Source organism: Puntigrus tetrazona, chromosome 6, assembly GCF_018831695.1.
Source record: "Puntigrus tetrazona isolate hp1 chromosome 6, ASM1883169v1, whole genome shotgun sequence".
Lineage (NCBI taxonomy): Eukaryota > Metazoa > Chordata > Actinopteri > Cypriniformes > Cyprinidae > Puntigrus > Puntigrus tetrazona.
In genome coordinates, this window is record NC_056704.1 from 26,751,824 (window position 1) to 26,773,053 (window position 21,230).

At 40.8% G+C, this 21,230-nt stretch overlaps 3 protein-coding genes across 4 annotated transcripts; 2 read left to right on the top strand and 1 right to left on the bottom strand.

Annotated features, from left to right (window-relative positions):
- The first annotated feature begins 255 nt into the window (after nucleotides 1-255).
- Nucleotides 256-2,826, top strand: manbal (mannosidase beta like). The gene is made up of 3 exons (XM_043241712.1): nucleotides 256-416; nucleotides 607-769; nucleotides 2,435-2,826. The coding sequence occupies exons 1-3, from the start codon at nucleotides 409-411 to the stop codon at nucleotides 2,546-2,548; spliced, it is 285 nt and encodes a 94-aa protein (XP_043097647.1). The 5' UTR covers nucleotides 256-408; the 3' UTR covers nucleotides 2,549-2,826.
- Nucleotides 2,827-3,004: 178 nt separating this feature from the next.
- On the bottom strand, nucleotides 3,005-19,087 carry LOC122346849 (nuclear factor of activated T-cells, cytoplasmic 2). 2 transcript variants are annotated; one of them, XM_043241707.1, is made up of 10 exons: nucleotides 15,367-19,087; nucleotides 11,114-11,963; nucleotides 10,312-10,480; nucleotides 9,555-9,757; nucleotides 8,841-9,013; nucleotides 8,486-8,626; nucleotides 6,727-6,782; nucleotides 6,511-6,643; nucleotides 5,930-6,409; nucleotides 3,005-3,343 (listed from the first exon to the last, which is right to left on the bottom strand). In XM_043241707.1, exons 2-10 carry the CDS (start codon nucleotides 11,797-11,799, stop codon nucleotides 3,297-3,299), a joined length of 2,088 nt encoding a protein of 695 aa, XP_043097642.1. In that variant the 5' UTR covers nucleotides 11,800-11,963; nucleotides 15,367-19,087; the 3' UTR covers nucleotides 3,005-3,296. The 2 variants fall into 2 exon arrangements, with proteins under 2 accessions (XP_043097642.1, XP_043097641.1); XM_043241706.1 differs by lacking the exon at nucleotides 15,367-19,087 and adding an exon at nucleotides 12,483-12,872.
- On the top strand, nucleotides 14,072-21,169 carry LOC122346850 (E3 ubiquitin-protein ligase RNF182). The gene is made up of 2 exons (XM_043241708.1): nucleotides 14,072-14,365; nucleotides 19,097-21,169. Exon 2 carries the CDS (start codon nucleotides 19,812-19,814, stop codon nucleotides 20,553-20,555), a length of 744 nt encoding a protein of 247 aa, XP_043097643.1. The 5' UTR covers nucleotides 14,072-14,365; nucleotides 19,097-19,811; the 3' UTR covers nucleotides 20,556-21,169.
- The last annotated feature ends 61 nt before the right edge of the window (nucleotides 21,170-21,230 follow it).

Below are 21,230 nucleotides of genomic sequence, written 5' to 3' on the forward strand. Positions count from 1 at the left end.
TCTGATTATTTTTCTCGATAAAGGCAACGATTTTGATTCACCCTGATTGGTGCGTCCTGATCAGCGCTGAGAAAAGTAACATGTACCACGTGACACCGCTCATCCGCTTTAGCGGCTCTGAAATAATCAAATATAATAAAATAACGGGAAAGGAAGCAAAAGAAAAGACGTCGACTTTAAATATAACATTGAACAATAAGAACAATTAGATACAACACCTATCGTGCGGTTTATAACATTTCTAAGCGTTCTCCTCCCGTGCAGCAGTTGGCAGCAAAACCCAAAGGACCCCTTGCGAGGAAAAGCGGCGGATGTGTTTACACTGAATCCGACAACAAAAGGAGCAAGTCTGTCGTTTCAAAAGGGTTTTTTTGTACTTATCACAAAACAGAAAAGGCTGCGGTTTGTATGTCTAGGTAATGCGCTTGCTTTGTTTGTGTGTGTTATATGTGTAATGATATTTTAGCTCTGGCGCGCCGAGTCACCCCCGTTATATTCAAACGCTGCTGCTAGTTCTGCTCCGTTTAACTTGTACGGAGTCGTGTACGGTCATGTCAGGGTGGTTTGGAGCCCGTTTTGAGTCTAATCTGTGTTTTTCTCCCTCAGTCAGCTCCGCATCATGTCCGCCGATCTGGATCTTTCTCCTCCGGAGGTCCCTGAACCCACTTTCTTCGAGAGCCTCCTGCGTTATGGATTATTTCTAGGGGCCGTTTTTCAGCTCATCTGTATTTTAGCTATAATCATACCCACGACCAAGAGCCACGAACAGGTGCGGGTGACTTACATCTCCAGTGTGTCGTTTCTGTCAGTAAAGGGCCCCGAACAGAATCAGGGGCCTTATGTATACAGTATACTTCTAGTCTAAAGTGTGCCAAAAACCCTAAGACTTAAGAATAAGAGCGATTCATAGGTTTAAAGACTAGGTCTCGGGTACTAGATGTCTCCTAAACTAGTTGGTAACAAAGAGAAACCATTTCCAGTAAAGATGGACTTCATACATTTTTTTGTGACTGACAAAGTAAGGTTTATTAACATCTCGTACTTCTTAAATCAATGCTCTAACTGTAGAAATCAAAGTTGTAGTTAATTTTTTGACAGGAGCTTGAGAGTCTCAGAATTATGGTTTGTCCAAGAAACCGATTTTGTTGCTTGGCTTTTGAAAATAGCTTCAAAAGGGGTGATAAAGTCACTGGCGATGGCTACGATATGATCCCTTACTGATGTTTTGAACATAATTCGGCGAGTTTTATTGGATAAACAGCTGACTTGATATGCTTACGCAGTCTTTGGTGTCAAATTCTCAAACATCGCTTTTGTCCACAACTATATGGTCCACAAATGACCTTCAAAAACAACAGCTTTTATGAGAATCGTAAGGCTTTTTAGAGTTGTTGGAGCCATTTCAATCAAACGAGGAGACATGCCAATATAAACACCATTTGACATCATTGTAGTCTTTAATTCACAACACTTAAGTGTCACCTTGAGACTTGGCTAAAAATCGCTTTTAGCTTCTTTACCGTGGTCTCTTACTTGTAACTAAGACTTTAACTCTTAAGAGCGTTTCTGAGATGTTTTATGCATATGGACCCAGATCTCGTTGAGACAGCTATTACTGTTTGGATATTTGTATATAGTAAAATGTTTATATGTCAGGGTATGACAATGATGGCTTTTCATGGCATGCGATTTATTGCACCGTAGGTCTTTTAAAGCAGGAAAACTACAGGCAAAAGCTCTGATCATTATGCTCTGGTCAGTTTTCACAGGTGTCTGTGTCCTGAAGGTTTTTACAGAGTGAGGCAAGTCACTGTAAAGTGTGACCCTGGACCACAAAACAAACTCAGAACTGAGACGAATACATCACCTAAAAGCTTCACGTTCATGTGTGATCTGTTGAGATAGGGACAGTGTTTGGTAGAAATCTTTAATCTGAGGGTGCAAAAAAAATCTACATTTTGAGAAAATGGCTTTTAATGTTGTCCAGTGTAAGTACTTATCAATGCATATCACTGATCACGAATTAAGTTTTAATATTTATGGTCTGAAATTTACTAAATATCTTAATGGGACATGATTTTTAGCAATCATGTTGACAGTATTGCCAGAAACTAAGTAGCTCATATATCACTTGCCTTATCTTACCTCTTTCCCTGAAAAAAAAAAAAAAAAAAAATTAAATAAATAAAAATTAAATAAATTATATATTATATATATATATATATATATATATATATATATATATATATATATATATATATATATATATATATATATATATATATATATATATATATATATATATATATTATTTTATATTATTTTTTTTTTACCCAACCTGGCTTTATTCAGTGTTCAGACGTGTGCAAATGTATGCAAATAAGGGCATATATAAATAGGTCTTGAAAACATGAATGATTTTGTTCTGCTGTAGGTGGAGACGCCGGAGCCGGCTGACGCTCGCAGCTTTGAGCAGAACCGAAAGCCAAAGGGACCTGTTCAACAAATCCGACAGAAACTGAAAAAGGAGAGCAAGAAGAAGAGATAGATAGATAGAGAGTGTGTGTGTGTGTGTGTGTGTGCGCGCATCTGTCCGACAAACTCACTAATGACGGATTCCCTTACAGCATTAGAGGACGTGGATCGAACAAGATATTGTTCAGTTCATCCATTAGATCGTCTGGTTTGAGTTTGGAGTTTGCCACATCTCTAGACAGTCTTGTTTGTCTTTATATATGTCACATTGTTTATAAGCCATCTTTGGTGTTATTTTTATGCCAATTTCAAGTACATTTGTATGAATAAACTGACAACTTTTTTTTCTGATTGTGTCTTTGTGCTGTGGTAAATATTATATTTAGTATTAATAGAATCCAAGACTAATGCATGCAAGATATTTAGGGGAAAAACCTTCAAAATCTCTTATATGACAAGAATTTAAATAGCCATTAAGACAGTCTTATATTGATGTAAACTTTCCACATTACTCTTTAAAACAAAAGCAGGCACTTTAAAACATTTTATTTGAAACGTGCATCGATAAATATGTCTTAAAAGGTCAAATTTTGATAAAAAACATGATTTGAGAAAATAGGCATTACATATTTATATATATATAAACAACAGTAAAGCACGCTTAATGTTATATCTATCATGATGTTACTAGTCAAAGATGTGTGTACAAATCATAGATATGAAAAACCAGCCGTTTAAATAGATATCAATGCCAAGACGTCTTCATCTGTGGTGATGCTGTATCTCGAAAGAGGATGAACTTTTCTTTTCCACGGTTGACATCAGAGATTATTTTTATGAACAAGGTCCTTTTTTATAACGGCATTCACTGCAAGAGAAAAAAAAATGAAATCATTGCTGTTTACAGAGTTTTAAATTCACAGTCATGGCATTAAATGTTAAAAAATACCTTCCGTCTTTTAGTTTTTTAATACAAATATCATGAAGATATGAAATCTTGTTTTTTGACGAAAAAAATGAGCTCATGATTAAAATAAGAATCTGTCAATGAAGTATAAAAACGTTTGAGCCCGCCGGCATATATTTGTCCTTGTTTTAAACATAAACTCACTTTATTTCGTTTGACTTCACAAATGCATCTTAACGTAAGATCCTTTAGACGTTAGCACTTTTTGCAGTTGGTTTGGAGCAAAGCTTTTCAAACATTTATCTTTTATTTTTTTTGCTAATACAACTCATTGTGTTTCATTTAGAGAACATGCTCACGCCTTGTTTCTTTACCTGGTCTTAAAAAGTCTTCGTAACACTTGTGTTACTCTGCAATGTGCATTAGTGAGCGTAACTAGCCTACTTCTCAGCAGAAATAATCCAACGCAAAACTTCTGTTCCACACATTGCTCAAAGGTATTAAAGTGATGCACCCTTTATGCTCGCTAACAAGACTTTTTCATGGATCTTCATGTAACGCGCTGCACTACACGGACTGACCAGCAGCCGACAGCACAGAGCCGACCCGACCCTCTCTGCTTCCTGTTGTTCTGCTGAGACTAGTTAGTGGGCTAAAAATGGAAAGTTTTCCGTCTAAAATTAGATCAGGGGACAGGAGGGGTAGGGTTTACAGGTACAATCATCCTGAAATAGCAGCTGAAGCGGGGGTGGGATTCTTTGTAAGGCCCACGCAGACGCCACGAAATAAAAACTCATCTACATATGTGGTGTAATATTAGCAAAACGTGGCTCACGATATCAGCTACGCCAGGCTTTCCGTGAATGAAGAACACGTTGAGTTTATTTAGTGACTGAATGCTTTCCTGTGAGATCGATGGCGTGTCCTGTTTGTCCCTGCGTGTGTGTTTTAGGTCTGTTAGAGCTCAATATTTAACAGGCTCTGGCAGAACTGAAGCACTGACCCATATAGAGGCGCCTGATAAGAGAGCATGCATTAAACATCTCGAATCATCTGAAACTACCACCAAACGTGTTAACATTTACTTCACATTAACTGATAAAAATCCAATAATTCAATAAAAATCTAAACTTCTATACAAAATTGTAATAGTGGTCATAAAATAGTAAAAAAAAAAAAATTCCCCATATACACATAATTATAAACTAAAAATCATATCAACTTATCAAATCTCATGTGTGTAAAAAAAAAAAAAAAAAAAAAAAAAAAAAAAAAAAAAAAAAAAAAAAAAATATATATATATATATATATATATATATATATATATATATATATATATCTTTTTTTTTTTGGAAGAAGTAGATAAGTAGGTCTATAAAAAAAATATTTAAAATGAAAGCATCTAAAACCAAAAGCTGTTCAAATCTCACCAGGATTGGCACTGTTATATTTGATTGTTTAAAACAAAAAAAAGTTAAAATAGTGCAAGCTGATGCTTCAACAAAAGCCTATACCACATCTACACGGCCATACTGTGAACACGGTCGAAGCTAAATGGTATAACGCACAGGAGATTTAGAAAGGAAAGTCTGAGAGAAAAAAAAATGAAGAAAAATGTATAAATTATGATGATTTTGTTGCCACTGTATGAATAATATGTAATATGTAATAAAGGGTGAGCAGTATAACTGGTAGAGATTTTGGACTATCATCAACATTTTTAAGCATTGCAGTTTAAAAGAAGAGATTTTAAGCCGTTAAAGCGCAATCAGAAGCAAAAGAGAACTTGATTAAATACATGTGCTACTGTAGCTTATTGTTCTTTTATAGCTTATTAATGTTTCTTATTCTTTTTTAATTGATGACTTGTCTTCAGTGACCTTGGGTTTTCTAGATATATATACATATGTCTTTTTTTTTTTTATTACTTTATTTAGGCTAGTATTCGTTTTCCGTCATATTGATACTAGTGAGAAGAATGATTAAATTTCTATGTTATTAAAAATGTTGATATCATAAAGACCTTATTTAAAGCAAAACTAACTATTTTGTGATTCTGATGTACACAGATTAATCAGTGAATCAGTGGTAACTTCTAGAGGCCCATTTCCACCACTTAAAAAAACAAGGTGAAAAGGTTATTGCAACTTTTTTTTAGCGTAATTGCAAGTTTATATATCGCACAGTTCTGAAAAAAAGAAAGAGTCAGAATTGTGAGTTATGAAGTCGGAATTAAGACTTTATAGCTTTTGTGTGATACAGTCACAATTCACACTTGTTTTCCTCCGAATTGTCAGAAAAAACCTTGTGTTTTCAGAATATCTTGTAAGCTTGACTTCATAACTAACAACTGTGACTTTATATTACGCAATTCTGACTTTGTAACTCGCAAATGTGAGTTTATTTCTCAGAATTGCACATTTATATCATACACTTGGGACGTGCAAATGAGGGTTTATAGAATTGTGAAAATTGCAATTGCGTGAAATTAAGGTCACAATATGCTTTTTTTCTTTTTTTAGTCTACTTAATGATAAGAGCACAAACCATCATCCAGATAGGCCTGATCCAGGTTCTCCTGCTTGATGGAGACTCTCACGGGACTGACGTTCCTCTGGTGCTGCACCGGCAGGTACGTCTGCTGATGGCCGCGGGCCGGAGGGGATCTCCCTGTGGTTGGGGACGCCCTCGAGCCGTATGCCTTCTGATGGGCCGCGGCGGAGCAGAGCTCAGAGACGTCGAGGGTGGGAAACAGAGAGGTGGCCGTCTGGAAGCTGTCTCCTGTCAAGGTGTGCTGGTAGGTGTTGGGCACGAACGCCGCCGTGTGATCCGGCGGGTAGCGCATGGGTGCGTGCTGTTGGGCGGCAGGGTACATGCAGTGAGCTCGCTGGTACGCCGGGCCGCTCGGCATCATGTAACCGTCTACCAGATGACAAGAGGGAGGAGAGACGCCCGCAATGGGATGCCCAGCGCAGCTCAACTGTGCATACTGGTATTCTTCAACCGGCTCCGCTTTGATCTGTGGCACTGGAGAGGAATTGGAATCAAACATTTGGAATCGAATTATTTGAATCAGTTTTAAATCCAGTTCTTAAAAGAAGCAGTTATAAAGAGACTGAAGGTTTCACCGGAGAGGGGTGTGTAGGTGAAGTTTTGGGGCTGGCTGCATCTCTTCTTCCCATTCAGCACGTGAAATTTAACTTTGAGCGGGTGGTAGATGTTGGGGTCTCGATATGGAGGGATCTCCAAAAACAGCAGGTTCTGATAAGAAACACAGCTTAAATTTACCAGCTTCATTCAAGGCTACGTATTACTTTGCTCTCCAAATATTCTGAAGTACTTACAGATGTGCATTTGTCTCTGTAAACCTTCGCCTCAGCCTCCCACAACTGAAGGTCAACTAAAACAATGACGCAGTCGTTTGAATGCCGAAAAAATCCCCTATAAATAATTTTCTCAAACATGAGACGATTTAGTGTATTCTTTATGAATTACAGCATATAGAATCAGAAGTTAAAGTAAATGAAGGAGTAGTGCAGCTGAGGATCACAGGAATAAACTACATTTTGAAACATATAGATATATAAAATCGTAATAATATTTTACAATATCGCTGTATCTATGATGAAATAAATTCTGCCTTTGCGAGAACCTTCTGTCAAAAGCTACTGAGCCCAATCTTTTGAAGGGTAGCGTACTTTTTTAAAACTCAGAAGCTAATTTACATCCGCTCACAAACACACGCCCGCCCCAATGTGCATTCTCACTATTTAATGTTGGAAGCCACAAGAAATATCTGGTCTGTGACTTCTACATGAGCAACAAAGAGAAAGTTTCGTGCATAGTGGATGAAACTCCCACTCTCCTGCTGTGTTACTGCTGCTCTGCAACTGAGTACAGGAAAGGAAAGAGTCTCTGTGCTTGTAGATGCTATCTGTGCAGAGCATAACCACATCCTCTCGCACCGCACTGCACACCTAAATGGAAAGTGCAGCTAAAACTTTGCTTGCGTCAGAAAGTGTAGGCCGTTTCTATAGGATGTCAGTATTAGTCACGGCTGATATATGCTATTGTCGTCAAGTCCTGTGACACTGAGATTTCACTCAACCTCTGCTGGACGCTGCTGTTCGAAATACTGTTTGATGTTTCTCGACTGTTTGATGTTTCTTGTATTTCATTTTTATGCGTGCAACAAACGCTGGTTTTAAATATGACGTCAATAAAGTGCGTGCATAATAATCGGAAAATAATGTGCAAATTTTTAAGAGGAGTTTCAGATTTAGAGTTTAGCATTTGAACATGCAGTTAGGCGTGTTTAATGGCAACTACAAAATTAATATATAAAATTAATATCTTAATGTTATGTATAGTGCGTAGGTGTTGGTTCTGAGGTTTCTGACGTCTTCAAACACTGACAGACAAACTGGCGGCTATGTAGATGTGTGTGTGTGTGTGTGTGTGTGTTTATGCAAGCTTTGCAAGGCTTATCTTCTTTTTCACTTATGTTGTTGCAAAGGTTGGCCAAACCATACTGCAGTCTACCATGCAACCCAGAGCTTCATTGCTCCAGCCCGGACCATCATTTTTCAGCATATGCAAAGCATATCGATACAACTTCAAACAAATCATATGCTAATTTTCCCCACAGATGGCTGATAGTGCATGGAGAAGTCAAATATTAAAAGAGTTATGTGTCGATGGTTGGAGCTTTTAACACGTTGCAGGACAAAATCAGGAGCTCAAGATCTACTTTCGCCTTTTGTCAGAGTTATTCATGTAAAGTGAGATTGACATCGCTCTAACTGAATCTACACCTTAACCCATTCGTTTTCACTGAAACTCTAGACCTAACATTAAAGGATGTGTGTCTTTCAGCCTAGCAGCGAGTCACATCAGAGATACAGAGAGACTCCAGAAAGGATTTGGATGCGTTGCAATTAATTAATTTGCATTTTTAAGTGAAGCCGAAAGCTTTTTGGAGCAACAGCCGATCTCTCTGCTCTCTAGACACCCACATTAGCCACTGAAATACACATTGGTTTACCATTACACTTATAATCAAAATATATGTGACCAAGCCTCTCGCTGCAGAGTTTTACTTACCATTTGTTTTCTCAAAGAAGATGACTTTGGACTCTGATGTGAAGTTTTGACCCCTAAGGATCATCTGCGGTCCACCCAGAACCGAACAGTGGTCCAAATCCAGATGCTCTACCGCAGGCTGTTCATGAGCGGACCTTTGAGCTGTAACAAAACCGGCGGCATTCATGCATTTAATATTGAAAATACAATATTTGACCATTCTGATATAATCGGCATGATGACTGTGCCTGTATAAATGTAATATATAATTATAATTGGTTGGCAAGTTGTGTGGTAAGAATAGATTTTGTAAATGCAAATAGCATGCATTACAATGAATGGGTAAAATTCTTAAATGAAAAGTTTTAATGCATACAGCATTCAATAGTCTGCGAGGACACTTGGAGAGAGATCCACTGTCCGCTGGGTTGAGGAACGTGGACACGGAAGACCAATCTCACTCGCGTGTTTTTCCGGCCCACATCCGTCTCTCCTGTCTTCAGCTCAATGTCGGCATTTCTCAGTTTCAGGATCCCAGCGCAGTCAACTCTAAAAATGTAAACGGGCAATAAGCAGGCGAATCATTGGTTCTTTTATCACTTCCTGTTCCTGTGCCTCTTTTTTATATTCTAAAAATAAAAACTATCGACAACTTTTTTAAATATAAAGAGTTATTTGCAACTTTTTTACAGAATAGTTTATTCTGATTATTACTAAAAGTAATACAAGTCTACAAAACCGCTGTTGAATATTGTCACCATCACTGTCCAAGAATGATGCTATCCAATAGCAGGTAATGTTTTTGAGTTGAAGTTGAAGACCTGGCATATTAAATTTATGTTTTAAGCTATTTAATGGCTTAATCTACATTTTAAGATACAATCTTTGCCCAAAATGAAATGATAAATAATAAAATAGTTTGGGATGTAAAATTGGCTAATTATATATTTTTTTACTAAGCATTTAAAACCACTGTTAGATTCGTGTAATTGTATTTTTGACTCAAAATCTCACAGCTATTGTGATTCACCACTTCTCCCATGTGACAACTTGCCCCAGTCATCTTTATGTGATATCACTATCTTCTTACACAGCTCTCATGTTCTCCTTGGGTTCCAGCGGCACTTCTAGGACCTTGGTTCCGTTCAGCATTCGCTCCTGGCTGTTGGTGGAGACAGTTTTGCCGGTGATGCGGTGTACCTGGTAGAAAGCGTGAGGTCTGAGGTTCCTATCATCAGCTGTGCCGATGAAGACCTGTAGAGCCAGCGGCTCCAGCCCGGTGTATCCTCGCAACTAAAACAGTTCATAAACCACAGTTTGTATCTGTGCATGCTTCACAGTATGCCAACAATCAAAGGAAGAACTAGCATTTGCGGATAAACTATAAATAAAAAGGTTGCATTACAAAAAGTGCTTGCATGCAATGCAAATTTTTTGCTCAGTGTCTTTAGTGAATGTATGCATGCTAGCTGAGTGAAAGGTTTAGTCAGTGTAGATGATATGACATACTGTCGATAACAACGACAAAAACACGCATCTTCATTTCCCTAAATGTGGACACAGCACTGCGACAGGGAAATAACGTCACCACGATGATTAAATTATCTCTCTCTCTCCATCTTCCCGTTGTTTCGGTTATCAAGCGCTTCACTTACAGCCGTCTCTGTTTCCCCCGACACACTTTCAATCACTTTCACAAACGCTCTCGCACTTTTTCACACGCAGCGATTCTCGACAATTGTTAAATTCGCTCCCCACGCATCCTTACCAAACCAAACGAAACAACCTTTCCGCCCTCCCACGGCTTTGACTTTTCTTCTAAATAAGCAGCACTGTCCTTGATTTACCTGAACCACAGGATGGCCTCCAGTAGACGCCTTGACGGCCCCGCGGCTGCCCTCTGTCTCGTAGTGGGCCCGGTGGTGCTGTCTGGGTTGAACGTCTATCCGGAGCTCGTATTGCTCAGTGCTGCTGGGAAGAGGCCATTCCAGAGCAGGCAACGCGGCCACTGGCATACTAAGAGATGAGATACTGTTTAATCACAATAACCATCACAGATCATTTAATAATAAACAGTAATAAAAATGCATTTGGGCCACATTTAGATGTGCAAACATTTTAATGTGATGCACAATGATAATCTGGCATTCTTATTGCTCAAAGATATCTTTTTCATAGCTCTGGAGACTTTATGTAAGCAGCAATTTTACCTCAAATGTTTATCAGAAACTAGCTGGGTACAAAGCTATACAAAAATGGCACCTTAGATCGAGTAATATTGGGAGAATTTGCTAGCAAATCTTTAAGTACATAGAAACTGTTCGCATTTGATATCTTGGTACTACAATTTGAGGCATTTTTGAGGTTCTAGAAGTGAAACGTGTAAGTTTGAGGCCATTGGATGGGAAAAACAAATATATTATGGTGTTGTTTATAATTAGTTGTAATAAGAAGCCTTTTTTATTACAGCTAAATAATCTAAAGAACTTTTTTCTATGATAGCGAAAATGTTGTGCATTGAAATGTTTCCAAGTATCCTTTAATCACCGATGCCAATAAAGAAGGCTTATTTTTACGAATGAAAGTGAACAAAGGCTTTTAAACGGCTGCTTTGTCACCGAACCTATTGATCAATCGTTTATATCGTACCTACAAACCCCTGCGAGAGCTTGACTGGACCAGTTGGCAGGCCTGTAATAGCTCGGTTCCACAGTGAATTCTTTTTTCACTTCCGACATAGGTGGGAACATGCCCATATGGCCATCCGCGTAGACAGAATACTCTAGATTAGGGCGGACAATTTTAGTAGGGACTGGTTTAGTCAAGCTGTTGCTGAAATTGCACACGGGATTCTCCAAGTTTGCCGGCGGGTAGAACTCAGCGGGCTCTTCTCGGCCAAAACGGGGGCTTTGAGATCTCTGGGTCTTGTACTCGGCGTAAGTGCGCTTCCCTTGCGGCGAGGCCGAGCGAGAACGTGGACGGCGGTCCAGGACGGTGTCTTCTGTGATGCTGGTGCGAGGAGACGTGTTGGGAGAACCAGAAGCTTGGATGGCCTGCATCATCGGGCAAAGGACAGCTTCGGTCAAACCGGCTAGGGTTCCTTCACCAGCACCGGGAGAGATGCAGGGGGAGTACGTCCCGGGAGAACAGCCATCTGAATGCCAGCTAGTGGACGAGGTGCTACTAGCCGGACTGAGGCATTGGTTCTCCCTGTAAGGGATGTCGAGCATGGGCCGACTTATGTTTACAGGGTTGGTGTGGACATGGTCGTGCTGGTACAGGTCAGGGCAGGTGATCTCAATTCTCGGGCCGTTGGCTTGGGGCGCGCCAAGCATGGATGGGTGTCTATAATCAGACTGGCCGTAGGTGAGAAGGTCATTGGTCGGGAGATGGTGGGAAAGCTGGGACACGGACTCCTCATCGTACAGAGACGGGTCTTGTTGAGCGACTAGGGAAGTTTGACCGGTAACGTGGCTGGAGGGGATGCCACCGTCATCAACTAAAAACAAACGGGAAAACACATTAAGAACAGTCTCACCCCCTTTTAGCAGTGTATATTACTATTATATCCGACCTGGATGTTAATACATTTTTTATTGTTTCCTGTAAATAAGCAGACTCCAAACTAGAGCACTAAACGGTTAGCTGTTAGTTTCCACTACATCTTTGGTTTCACACAATGTGTGCAACCTACTTTTAAACCCCAGCGACTTGAATCTGCTCCAATTCTCCAAAGCGAAAAATTACAAAATAGTAGCAATAATGGTAAAACAATGCAAATAAAATAATAATAGTAATACAATTCAATTCTTTGAATTATCTTAGAGTGGCATGCAGTACCACAGTATTATTATATACTATCATACTTCTATTATTGCGAGTAAGTCGATTAATAGTTATTTGTTTTCTATGCAAATTAAAAACACGGTCAATTCTAGAGGACAGAAGAAAACACTTGTTATCAGAGGAAAGCATGTTGAAAGTTGATTGTGATTAATAGTTAGTGATACTCGCTAACCTTGGTCATCTGGAGGTAAGTCAGGTTGGTTGTACAGGAATAGCAATGGAAAGTACAGTTCCTCTTGACCGTCGATGTTATCGTATAATTCACTCATTGGAAAAGTTTTCAAGCCAACGTCCAAGCAGCGAAAGCGATTTTTAAAAGAATAAAAAAGCGGAAAAGCTGAAAGCAGTCGATCGCGGAATCGTTTTCTGCCAAATAAAAACGGTTATCGGTAGTTTGGTTTGGTTTAGTTCAGTTTCTAAGGCAACGGGACGGAGTGTCAGTCAGTCGGTAATGATTCGGTCGCTCGTGAGAGCGCGAGAGATGCTGCGCAGCTTCCTGTTTGAAAAGAAACTCCCTCACGAACCCCTGCGCGTGAAACCAAGAGCGCGGCAAGCGCGTGTGCGATTGTTTTGCGAGAAATGCACAGAAAAGGGTCCTCGGTGCCGCGAGCGAGGGAGACTCTTCTTTTTGACACGTGGAGCAGGTCTCTGCTCGCAATAAGCGACAAACACCCACGAGTCTGGCATCTCACGACCTCAGACACAAACAGAAACGCGTCGTGCATTCACACGACAATGCATTTAAGCAAAGCAAAACATATTTGATGCTTTTGTTGCGCTACAGCGTGGCTTTTGCGGTTTAAGTGCATTGAAATAAACCTATCGCGCCCGGACTCTTAAAGGCGCCGCGCTTATTTTTAGAAAGACAGGTGCGAATGATGCGAGTCTGTTTGTGCGGCGATTCCCGTCGTTCACACCTGTCCATCCTCGCGACACCTTTCAAGGGTCGGCGTTCCTTGGCAACAACAATGGCGCCATCTGCCGGACTGACCTTTGAAAGCGTGTCTGTAATCCAAACGAGTGCTCGACGTGACATTTGAAGCAGCGCGACAGACTACACAGCATCCCGCGACACTGCATAAGAAAGTGTGCAATTAAACGAAAAAAGCTATATTTACACAGGGCTGTGCGATTTTCACTCGGAAACTGCTACTAAATTCCGCACGCCTCTCAATAATTACAAATGAGTACATTTTCTAACCTCCACAAATTAATTCAGCTATTAAATAATCTATAATTAGTCATGTGCAATTCGACAGGACGTCTGTATACATAATATACAGAGCCACTTTAAATAAATAAATAAAAAAAAGTGTTTATACTTTTTAGTTTCCATTCATTTATTTCCTAACTATATTACTTTTTTCATTTCCTTGCATACTTGTCATATACGCCATCATTATTTTATTTTTCATCTTCATTGCTTCTAGGGTCGCTGTCAGTGCACGCTTTCATGACGGGTTGTTAATCTAGTTGTTTTTGCTGTGTCACCCGCCATGTTAACTCGTTTAATAAGGTAATTTCGCAGCGTTACTGTCAGGGGCACAACCGGCTTCCCGAGTGCAACAAGCGCTAACAAAAGAGCGAGCATTTCCTAAAATGCGCCGTCATTCGTTATGACCTTGTTTAAAACGAGGAAAAAACACCAAAGCGGCAGATTCAAACAGGCGCCCGACGAGTTTGTTTTTCCCGAGGGATGTCCGACTCATCCCTGAGCGTCCGAGAGGCCACCGACTCGACGTCTGTCGTCGCCGCGCAGCGCTCACGTGCGTCCGGTAAGAGAAAGTCAAACGCGTTAGTTCGGCGACACCGGTCGGAGCTCGCGCCAGCTCCTGTTGCCACAGCAACCACCGAGGAGAGATCCGTGCGGCTTCCGATGCCGTAGCATTACCGCAATGAGGGGGATGTAGCAGTTGTGGTCGGACAGATGGGACCTCGAGATTGACTGTGACTCACCACGAAGCGACGAGAAAAGGAGAATGTGGCGCTAACGGTCGATTGTTATTTTGGACGGGAAAAGGACGAGGCTGGAAAAGACGCAGTCGAGACCTAAAGGTGAGTGTCGCTGGCGAGAACTGCGGATTATAAACGTTTACGGCTCGTGGCATAAACCTCGAGTCTCGTCGTCAAACTATTAATTCACGTCAGATGTTTAGGCGCATTTTCAACGCATAAACGACGCTTCGGCGCAGCGCTTTCGTGCATTTCATATCGCGACTTTTTCCAAAGGCAAATTAGTTTTAATGAGTAAACAGATTTATCCGAGCTGTCATGTGAATACTAAATCGGCTTATGAGCCGGATAAGCGACGGCGCGACGTAAAATCGTCAAAAAACCCCCAAACAAACACCGTAATGCTCGCCGCCACTGACACTGTGTTTGTTTAATGCAAAAACTAGAATCGTTTTAATATATCAGTGCGTTTGCTGTTCTTCCGTTGCTCTAATAAATTACACCCCAGTCGATGAATGCAAAAAAAAATACCTGTTGGATCTAAACCGGCGATGGCCGTTAAAAATAGCAGCTAGTAAATATTTTTTGACGCTAGATGATGCAGAACTGTGATTGCGGAGACTGTTGATTCTCGCAATCATATTAGTCCCGATTAGCAATGATGAAATCGCATCGGTAATGATTTTATAATCAGCTCGTGCAATTAAAGGTAATTAATTTGCATAGGTCTGCCTGTCATTTATCGTTTGCCAGCTGGCTCCGCGACAAATGCGTTGAAAATATCTCTCGTAACTCTCAATATTTTGACTGATGGATGTGAAAATTAGTCTGAGGATGAGTCTGCACCGAAAAAATGGTTAATGAACGTGAGTGGAAATAAATAGAACCTTTTATAACAGCGTGCATAAATCAGTTGCTAAGAACTGTTTGAATGATTTAAAGAGTTATTGTATTAAAGCACATGATATCTAGCAGTATCGGGCTCTTCTCTGATGAACTGTGAATACAGTCCTTGAGAGAACTGAGAGAGATGGAGAGAGAGAGAGAGAGAGAGAGTCTTAGCAGTTATATAATGTCTTATGTGGAGGATGAATTGTAATTACCTCACTGAAAAAGCCTCTTGAACGCCATCATTAATAGAGTCTGCCACTTTAAAGAGACTGACTCTAGATGCTAGACACAGACGTGTTATTAAAAACTACAACGCACGTTTAAAAGCATCAGAATGGCACAAAAGCATCCTCCGATTCCAGCTTTCACGAAAAACACGGACGGATTGCAAGGAGCGCTTTGCACCCCGACCCCCTATTACACTTATTTACGGCGACAGTGTTCAGCCTTGGCGACGTTCCCGCTTGCAAAATGGCACGTCTTGGCAAAACCCAGCGGCCACTCGAGGACGGGTTGATCTTTTAGGGCTTTTAGTGACATTGCAAAATATCTCTTCCAAATCTGGGGCCCGCGCACAGCTGGGCCCCTTCTTCCCGGACGCTGCAGACAGGGTCGCCGTAAACTAGGCCACTGGTTACCTGCGTGGGTCGGTCTGTTTCGTACGTGCGCTCCGATGAATACAATGGCAAACTTGCATGTGAAATCTTCAGTGAGCTGTCAAACTAAATCAGGAACGACGACTGCAAAAAAAAAACAAAAAAACAAGCACTTTTTTACTGCACGGCCAGAAATGAAATTTTGATATTAAAAGAGACCTCACAAGTTATCTTCTGTTGCACACTATGTTTAACAGCAACTCTTCGTAAGTGCTTTTTTAATGCATCGAACTGGTCTGAAAATGTATCCGTGGCAGTTTACCTTCTTCGCCTTTCTTGTTTTGCTGGAGAGTCTGATATCCTTCCGTTCAGCTGTCGAGACGAAGGTACATTCAGTGCTGATGTCCGGACGGGAGGCGATGACTTACAGTTCTGGCAGAAATTAAATTACTGGTCAAAATGAATTAATAGGAGATTTGTTTAGGCCTCTTTAGTTTGGCACGGAAATCAATCGTAACACTATGTTGTCAGTCCTATAAAACAACTTTTTGGCTGACGGTACCGTTGTAGTTAATGCAGCCAGCGTTTAACAGTAATTTATAGCTGTTTACTGAAACAACAGCAACTAACAATAACTGCGTGTTACCAGTGATATATGAAGAAACGCTCTTCAGGATGAACTTGACCTTTAGCTTCCGCATCCCAGCCTACTTCAAGCGTGTGCATAAAATGCATAAACGTCCTGAATATGAGTTGCACGCGGAAATATTAGGTTATAATAAAATAGGTTATAAACTCGGTTTGGATAGCGGTAGGGAGCATTGCTTTTTTTACGTTTTTCTTTAATCTGTCCTTCACGGACGTTGAAACGGTCCTTCGCAAGGAGGTCTGTAACTTCCTGCAATTCTCAAGCATCAATTGCACATCTAATGTACACTACTGCAAAAAAAAAGCTTTCTGTTTTGGAACCGAAAAAGCAAAATGCTTTATTCCAAATAAAATCACTGGAATCATAATAATGCAAGCATGCCAGGAGAATTGTGTTGGGCATGAGGGCGGTCTATAGGTTATTGTGCTTTATTTTAATGCATCTAAAATGATGTGTGTAGTCAATTCTCCTTTTGTTTTAAACGGGATTTATCTGCATATCTGTGGATAGTAAACATCAGGTGTCAGCCTGAAACCACCAGTTTGACTTAAATGACCGATAGCATCAATATTAGTGTTCCTTTTTAACTCAACGTGGCGTTATTATATATCCCAGAAAGCGCAATTAAAATAAAGGTTTACCCGTTCAAACTTAACACCGAAAGCGAGAAGCATTTCCTGCGTGCTCTTCAAAAGGCTGACGTAAACATTGGAGCAGGCAGGTGAACTGGTATCATTTATGTAACCCACAGCACCAGGACACAGATGGTGTTTTCCTGTGAACGCCCCTCGCATCTTTATTTCCGCTTCTCACACAAACACATAGCCTACACACAGACGCAATCGTCTCCTGCGGTTACTGGCACTACAGGTCACCCAAGCGAGAAGACGACAAACACCAACTGACACTTTTCATCATTATCGGCTTTCAAATTCAATTATTTTAGAAACAGGACACTTTGGATATCCTGAGCGGACAATGATTAATATAAATAGAAATTGATTTTTCATTTTCATGACCTCAGGATTAAGAGCGTTTGAGTGCATCTCACTAAACATGTTCATTTTACTTAAAATAAATGCATTTTTTTGTATAAAGACAATTAGATTTGCATTGAGATTTTCATTAAAAAACACACCTTTCTCCATATTTTTCATTATTTAAATGAGTGAATGAGTTTTTGGCTTTATAATAATTTTAGCTTTAATTCCCATTATTCCTAATAGTTGTTTTAATTGAAATGAGGTAATTAAGGTCTCATTTCTTAGGTCTCCACCTCACATCTAAAAATCACAAATTTGAAAATTGCATATTTTAATATTACACACACATATACATATATATATACACACTATAATTTCATTTTTCTTCAGGTTTTCTCTGACAGGTTTCGTAAGAAATGGTGCATAAACAGAAGTATGAACTAATTTAGCAGATGCATATGTTTGTCGTTCTAGGCTACACATGCTCAGTTTTCTTGCCAATGTTTTTTTTTTTAAAGCCAACGTGATGATAAATTCAGGTCCAGCCCCGGAATTTCTGCATCACGCAAATTGCATTTAAAAATAGCACATTCTTCATCTTCATCTTTATTTACAAGCCCATGAAAACTGCAGCCATGTCTGCAGCCAAGTATAACGCAGTTAATATATTCCACTGCAACTGCATTGATTGCTCAGCTAAATGTAGATGCTCCCTTAGCATGTATTGACTCGCCGCTGTTTTAATGGCAAATGAATTCTGTATGACAGTTGCGTTCTTTTAACCTTCGCTCCTCTCGCTCCCTCTTAGATGTCAGGGTTGACCCACTGGCTTTTATTCAACAGACTCCGCTGCCATTTACATGACCGAGCAGAGGGACCCTTAGAGACAAGCTGCCATACAATGTCAAAGTCATAATTTCAGCGCATCACTGCGTCCTCTGCTGTTGGACACGAGTGTGTGTGCGAGTGTGTGACAGTCCTTATCACAGTCATCAAGGTTGGGGGCGCTGTATCCTCTAGCGCCGCACGCATGCTATTTATAGAGCGGCTTCAAATTCGAACAACCTGCGCTTTGAGACATGGAAAGAGAGAGGAGGAAAAACAATGAAATGTTTCGTAGTGGGAAATTAGATTTGGACGTTCGGCGCTCGCTTGTTAACATCCACTTGCATCACTTGTTTGCCGCCCTGTCAGATCCGAGTGAGTCACATCCGCAGGGAATCAAGAAATACGGGAGCTAATTACATTTGTAATCAACTTATACGGCCTCCGTTGGCCTTCTCTTGAACGGCTTGCCACGCCTACGGCATCTGAGGACCTCCTTTAGCTGCTCTTTTAGTAATCAATGAAGGATGTAACTAAAAACTTTAGGAATTTGTCACTAAAAGGTCAACAATTAGCCACTATCCTTTATATTGGGAGGAACAACTATAACTGTTTTTTGTTGTTGGTGTGCATGCGTTCTATCACACACACCCACCCCTATGTTGACATCTATACAGCTGATAGGAAGTGCTTGATGAATGCAAAGGGTTTTTAGTGTCGCTGGCTCAATGACACTAGAACGGTTTTACTTACATAAGGTAAGAGCAGATATCAAGCTATTCCCTCTTGTGTTCTTCAGATCTGCTGCGAAGTGTTAACGTTTTGCATTTTGCAAACAATTGCATTCTTATCTGCATGACACGTCTGTCTCTTCTTTTTTTTTTTGCAGAATGAACAAAGTGCTTGGAGGGACAATGTGAGCATTCAGAGTTGAAGGTCATAATCGAGTGTAGCCATTGCCGGAAGAAAATATCTGGCAGTATTCAGGATGATTCTGCTGACTTTATCTGAATCTGCGATACTTCCACCTCATTCTAGAGTCAGCTATGGATAAAAAAGGCAAATTCACGCTTGGTGTCCAGACTCTGATTTCAAAGGGACTGGCAGATGCTTGCTATGGAATATTTTTGGACCTCTCTGATGTCAACTAACTTTATTGCCTCTTTGATTTTGTCTTTCTCTAAACCATGCTGGAAAAACCCAAGTAAGTTCTTTAATTGAGTGCGGACAGTGAATGGAGAGCCTCATCTAGCATGAAATGAATTTCTGTATTCTTGTGTTTTAGTTTAATCTGCCTGTCATAAATACATCAGGGTGTCTTATCGTGGACATGTGTACAATGTTAAGCTTTTCATCAGGACTAAAATTTTATTTTGTGGACTGATTTTTTGGAATCAGCATTATACGCCGCAAGCTCTTGAAAAGATGAGTTTAAGCAATCCTCGTTGGTGAAAAACAAACGCAAAGCAGAAAAACAAGGGCTAGCAAGGACGGCGCTCAGGTGCTGCTCCTATAGCGTACTAAAATTTGCTTAATTTGAACATTTGCACCTGCTTTCTGGCTCTTTCACTCCTCTCGGCTGTGGCCACGCTCCATCTCTCAGGATGAGCCAGAAGTCCGACTCAGAGACCGAGAGCTCCCAGGCACCGGTTATTTATACGGTAGAGGAACTGGAGTGCAAGATATGCTACAATCGCTTTGACACTCGAGCCCGCAAGCCCAAGGTGTTGAGTTGCTTGCACCGGGTCTGTGCCAAATGTCTAAAGAAGATGGTGGAGCTGGACTCGTCTCCGAGCATCATCAGCTGCCCCTTCTGTCGCCACGAGACTCACGTCCCCGACGAGGAGATCTGGTTGCTTCAAGATGACAGCAACATTCTGGCTATTCTGACTTACCAGGACCGGGCGCGTAAGAGTGGCACCACACCCAGCGGCGAGGTTCTTCTGACCCCCAACAGTCTCAGCGGAGGCGAGCAGGCCCACAGCTCCTCCGACTGCCTCGTCATCACAATCATGGAAGTCCCTGGAGAGTCGCAGTCCTCGGACTCTATGAGCATGCTGAACATGGTGCGCTTGTATCGGCCGGCCAGCTTGGACTCCTTGCCTTGCCACCTTCCTGTGCAGAAGTGTCGGGCTTGGACATCTCGTTCGGTTCCTCGCTTTCTAATGGGTTTCCTCTGCCTGGTCTACTTTAGCTCGCTGCCGCTGGGGATCTACTTGCTGATGATCCAGCAGCTCACGATGGGAGTGATCTTGGTCAGCCTGGTGCCCTCCACCCTGGTCCTTTGCGTGTTTTACGGCTTCTGCCAATGTTTGTGCCACGAGATCATGGAGGCCATTGCCACATAACACCCTACGATCGGTCCTAGGGCTCATCTTTGGACTAGCAAGACCTGTAAAAGAACAAAAGCCAAATGATGCATATCTACTAATCCCAGACATCACATTTTTTCCGCCGCACCAGATTATACCAGCATCTACCAGTGAACTCCTTGTAACTCACCTCACATTGTATGCAGGGCCAACTGTACCTGACTTTAGCAGTTAAAGCTTGATTACCAATGCAAGATGGAGGTATCGATTTTGGACTGCATCAGATCGCTGTGGTTTTGTATCGTCTTTAGCTCACCCAATGGGTCTTCAACAAACTGTGATATAAATAACACGCAACGGAGAATGAAAGTCCTTCCACACTTTAATATGGAAACCACAGGATGTGTTCAACAATACTAGATGAATTTGTTCATTTCCCGTTATCTATTGAATATCTGTGGTATAATTTCAATCATTGTCTCAATGTTCTCGTTGAAGTTCCTAGTTGCCTTTGTAAGGCATGTCAATGGCCAAGCTGTAATGTTTATGTAAAATAAGTGAAGTTGTGTTTGTCATTGCTATGAGAATGAACAAATACTTTTAAGCAACCTGTTAGATATTCAATAAAGATTCTTCCGTATCTAACAGAACTCCAGATTAAACTGTTACGTACACTTACCATACTTGGACACGCTTGACGCAAATTATGGG

Coding starts and splice junctions, on each gene's coding strand:
- manbal (XM_043241712.1), top strand. Junction 770..2,434: donor CGACCAAGAGCCACGAACAG/GTGCGGGTGACT, acceptor GTTCTGCTGTAG/GTGGAGACGCCGGAGCCGGC.
- LOC122346849 (XM_043241706.1), bottom strand. CDS start 12,579: ATGAGTGAATTATACGATAACATCGACGGTCAAGAGGAACTGTACTTT. Junction 9,758..10,311: donor GAGGCCATCCTGTGGTTCAG/GTAAATCAAGGA, acceptor GAACTGTTTTAG/TTGCGAGGATACACCGGGCT. Junction 6,644..6,726: donor ACAGAGACAAATGCACATCT/GTAAGTACTTCA, acceptor GTTTCTTATCAG/AACCTGCTGTTTTTGGAGAT.
- LOC122346850 (XM_043241708.1), top strand. CDS start 19,812: ATGAGCCAGAAGTCCGACTCAGAGACCGAGAGCTCCCAGGCACCGGTT.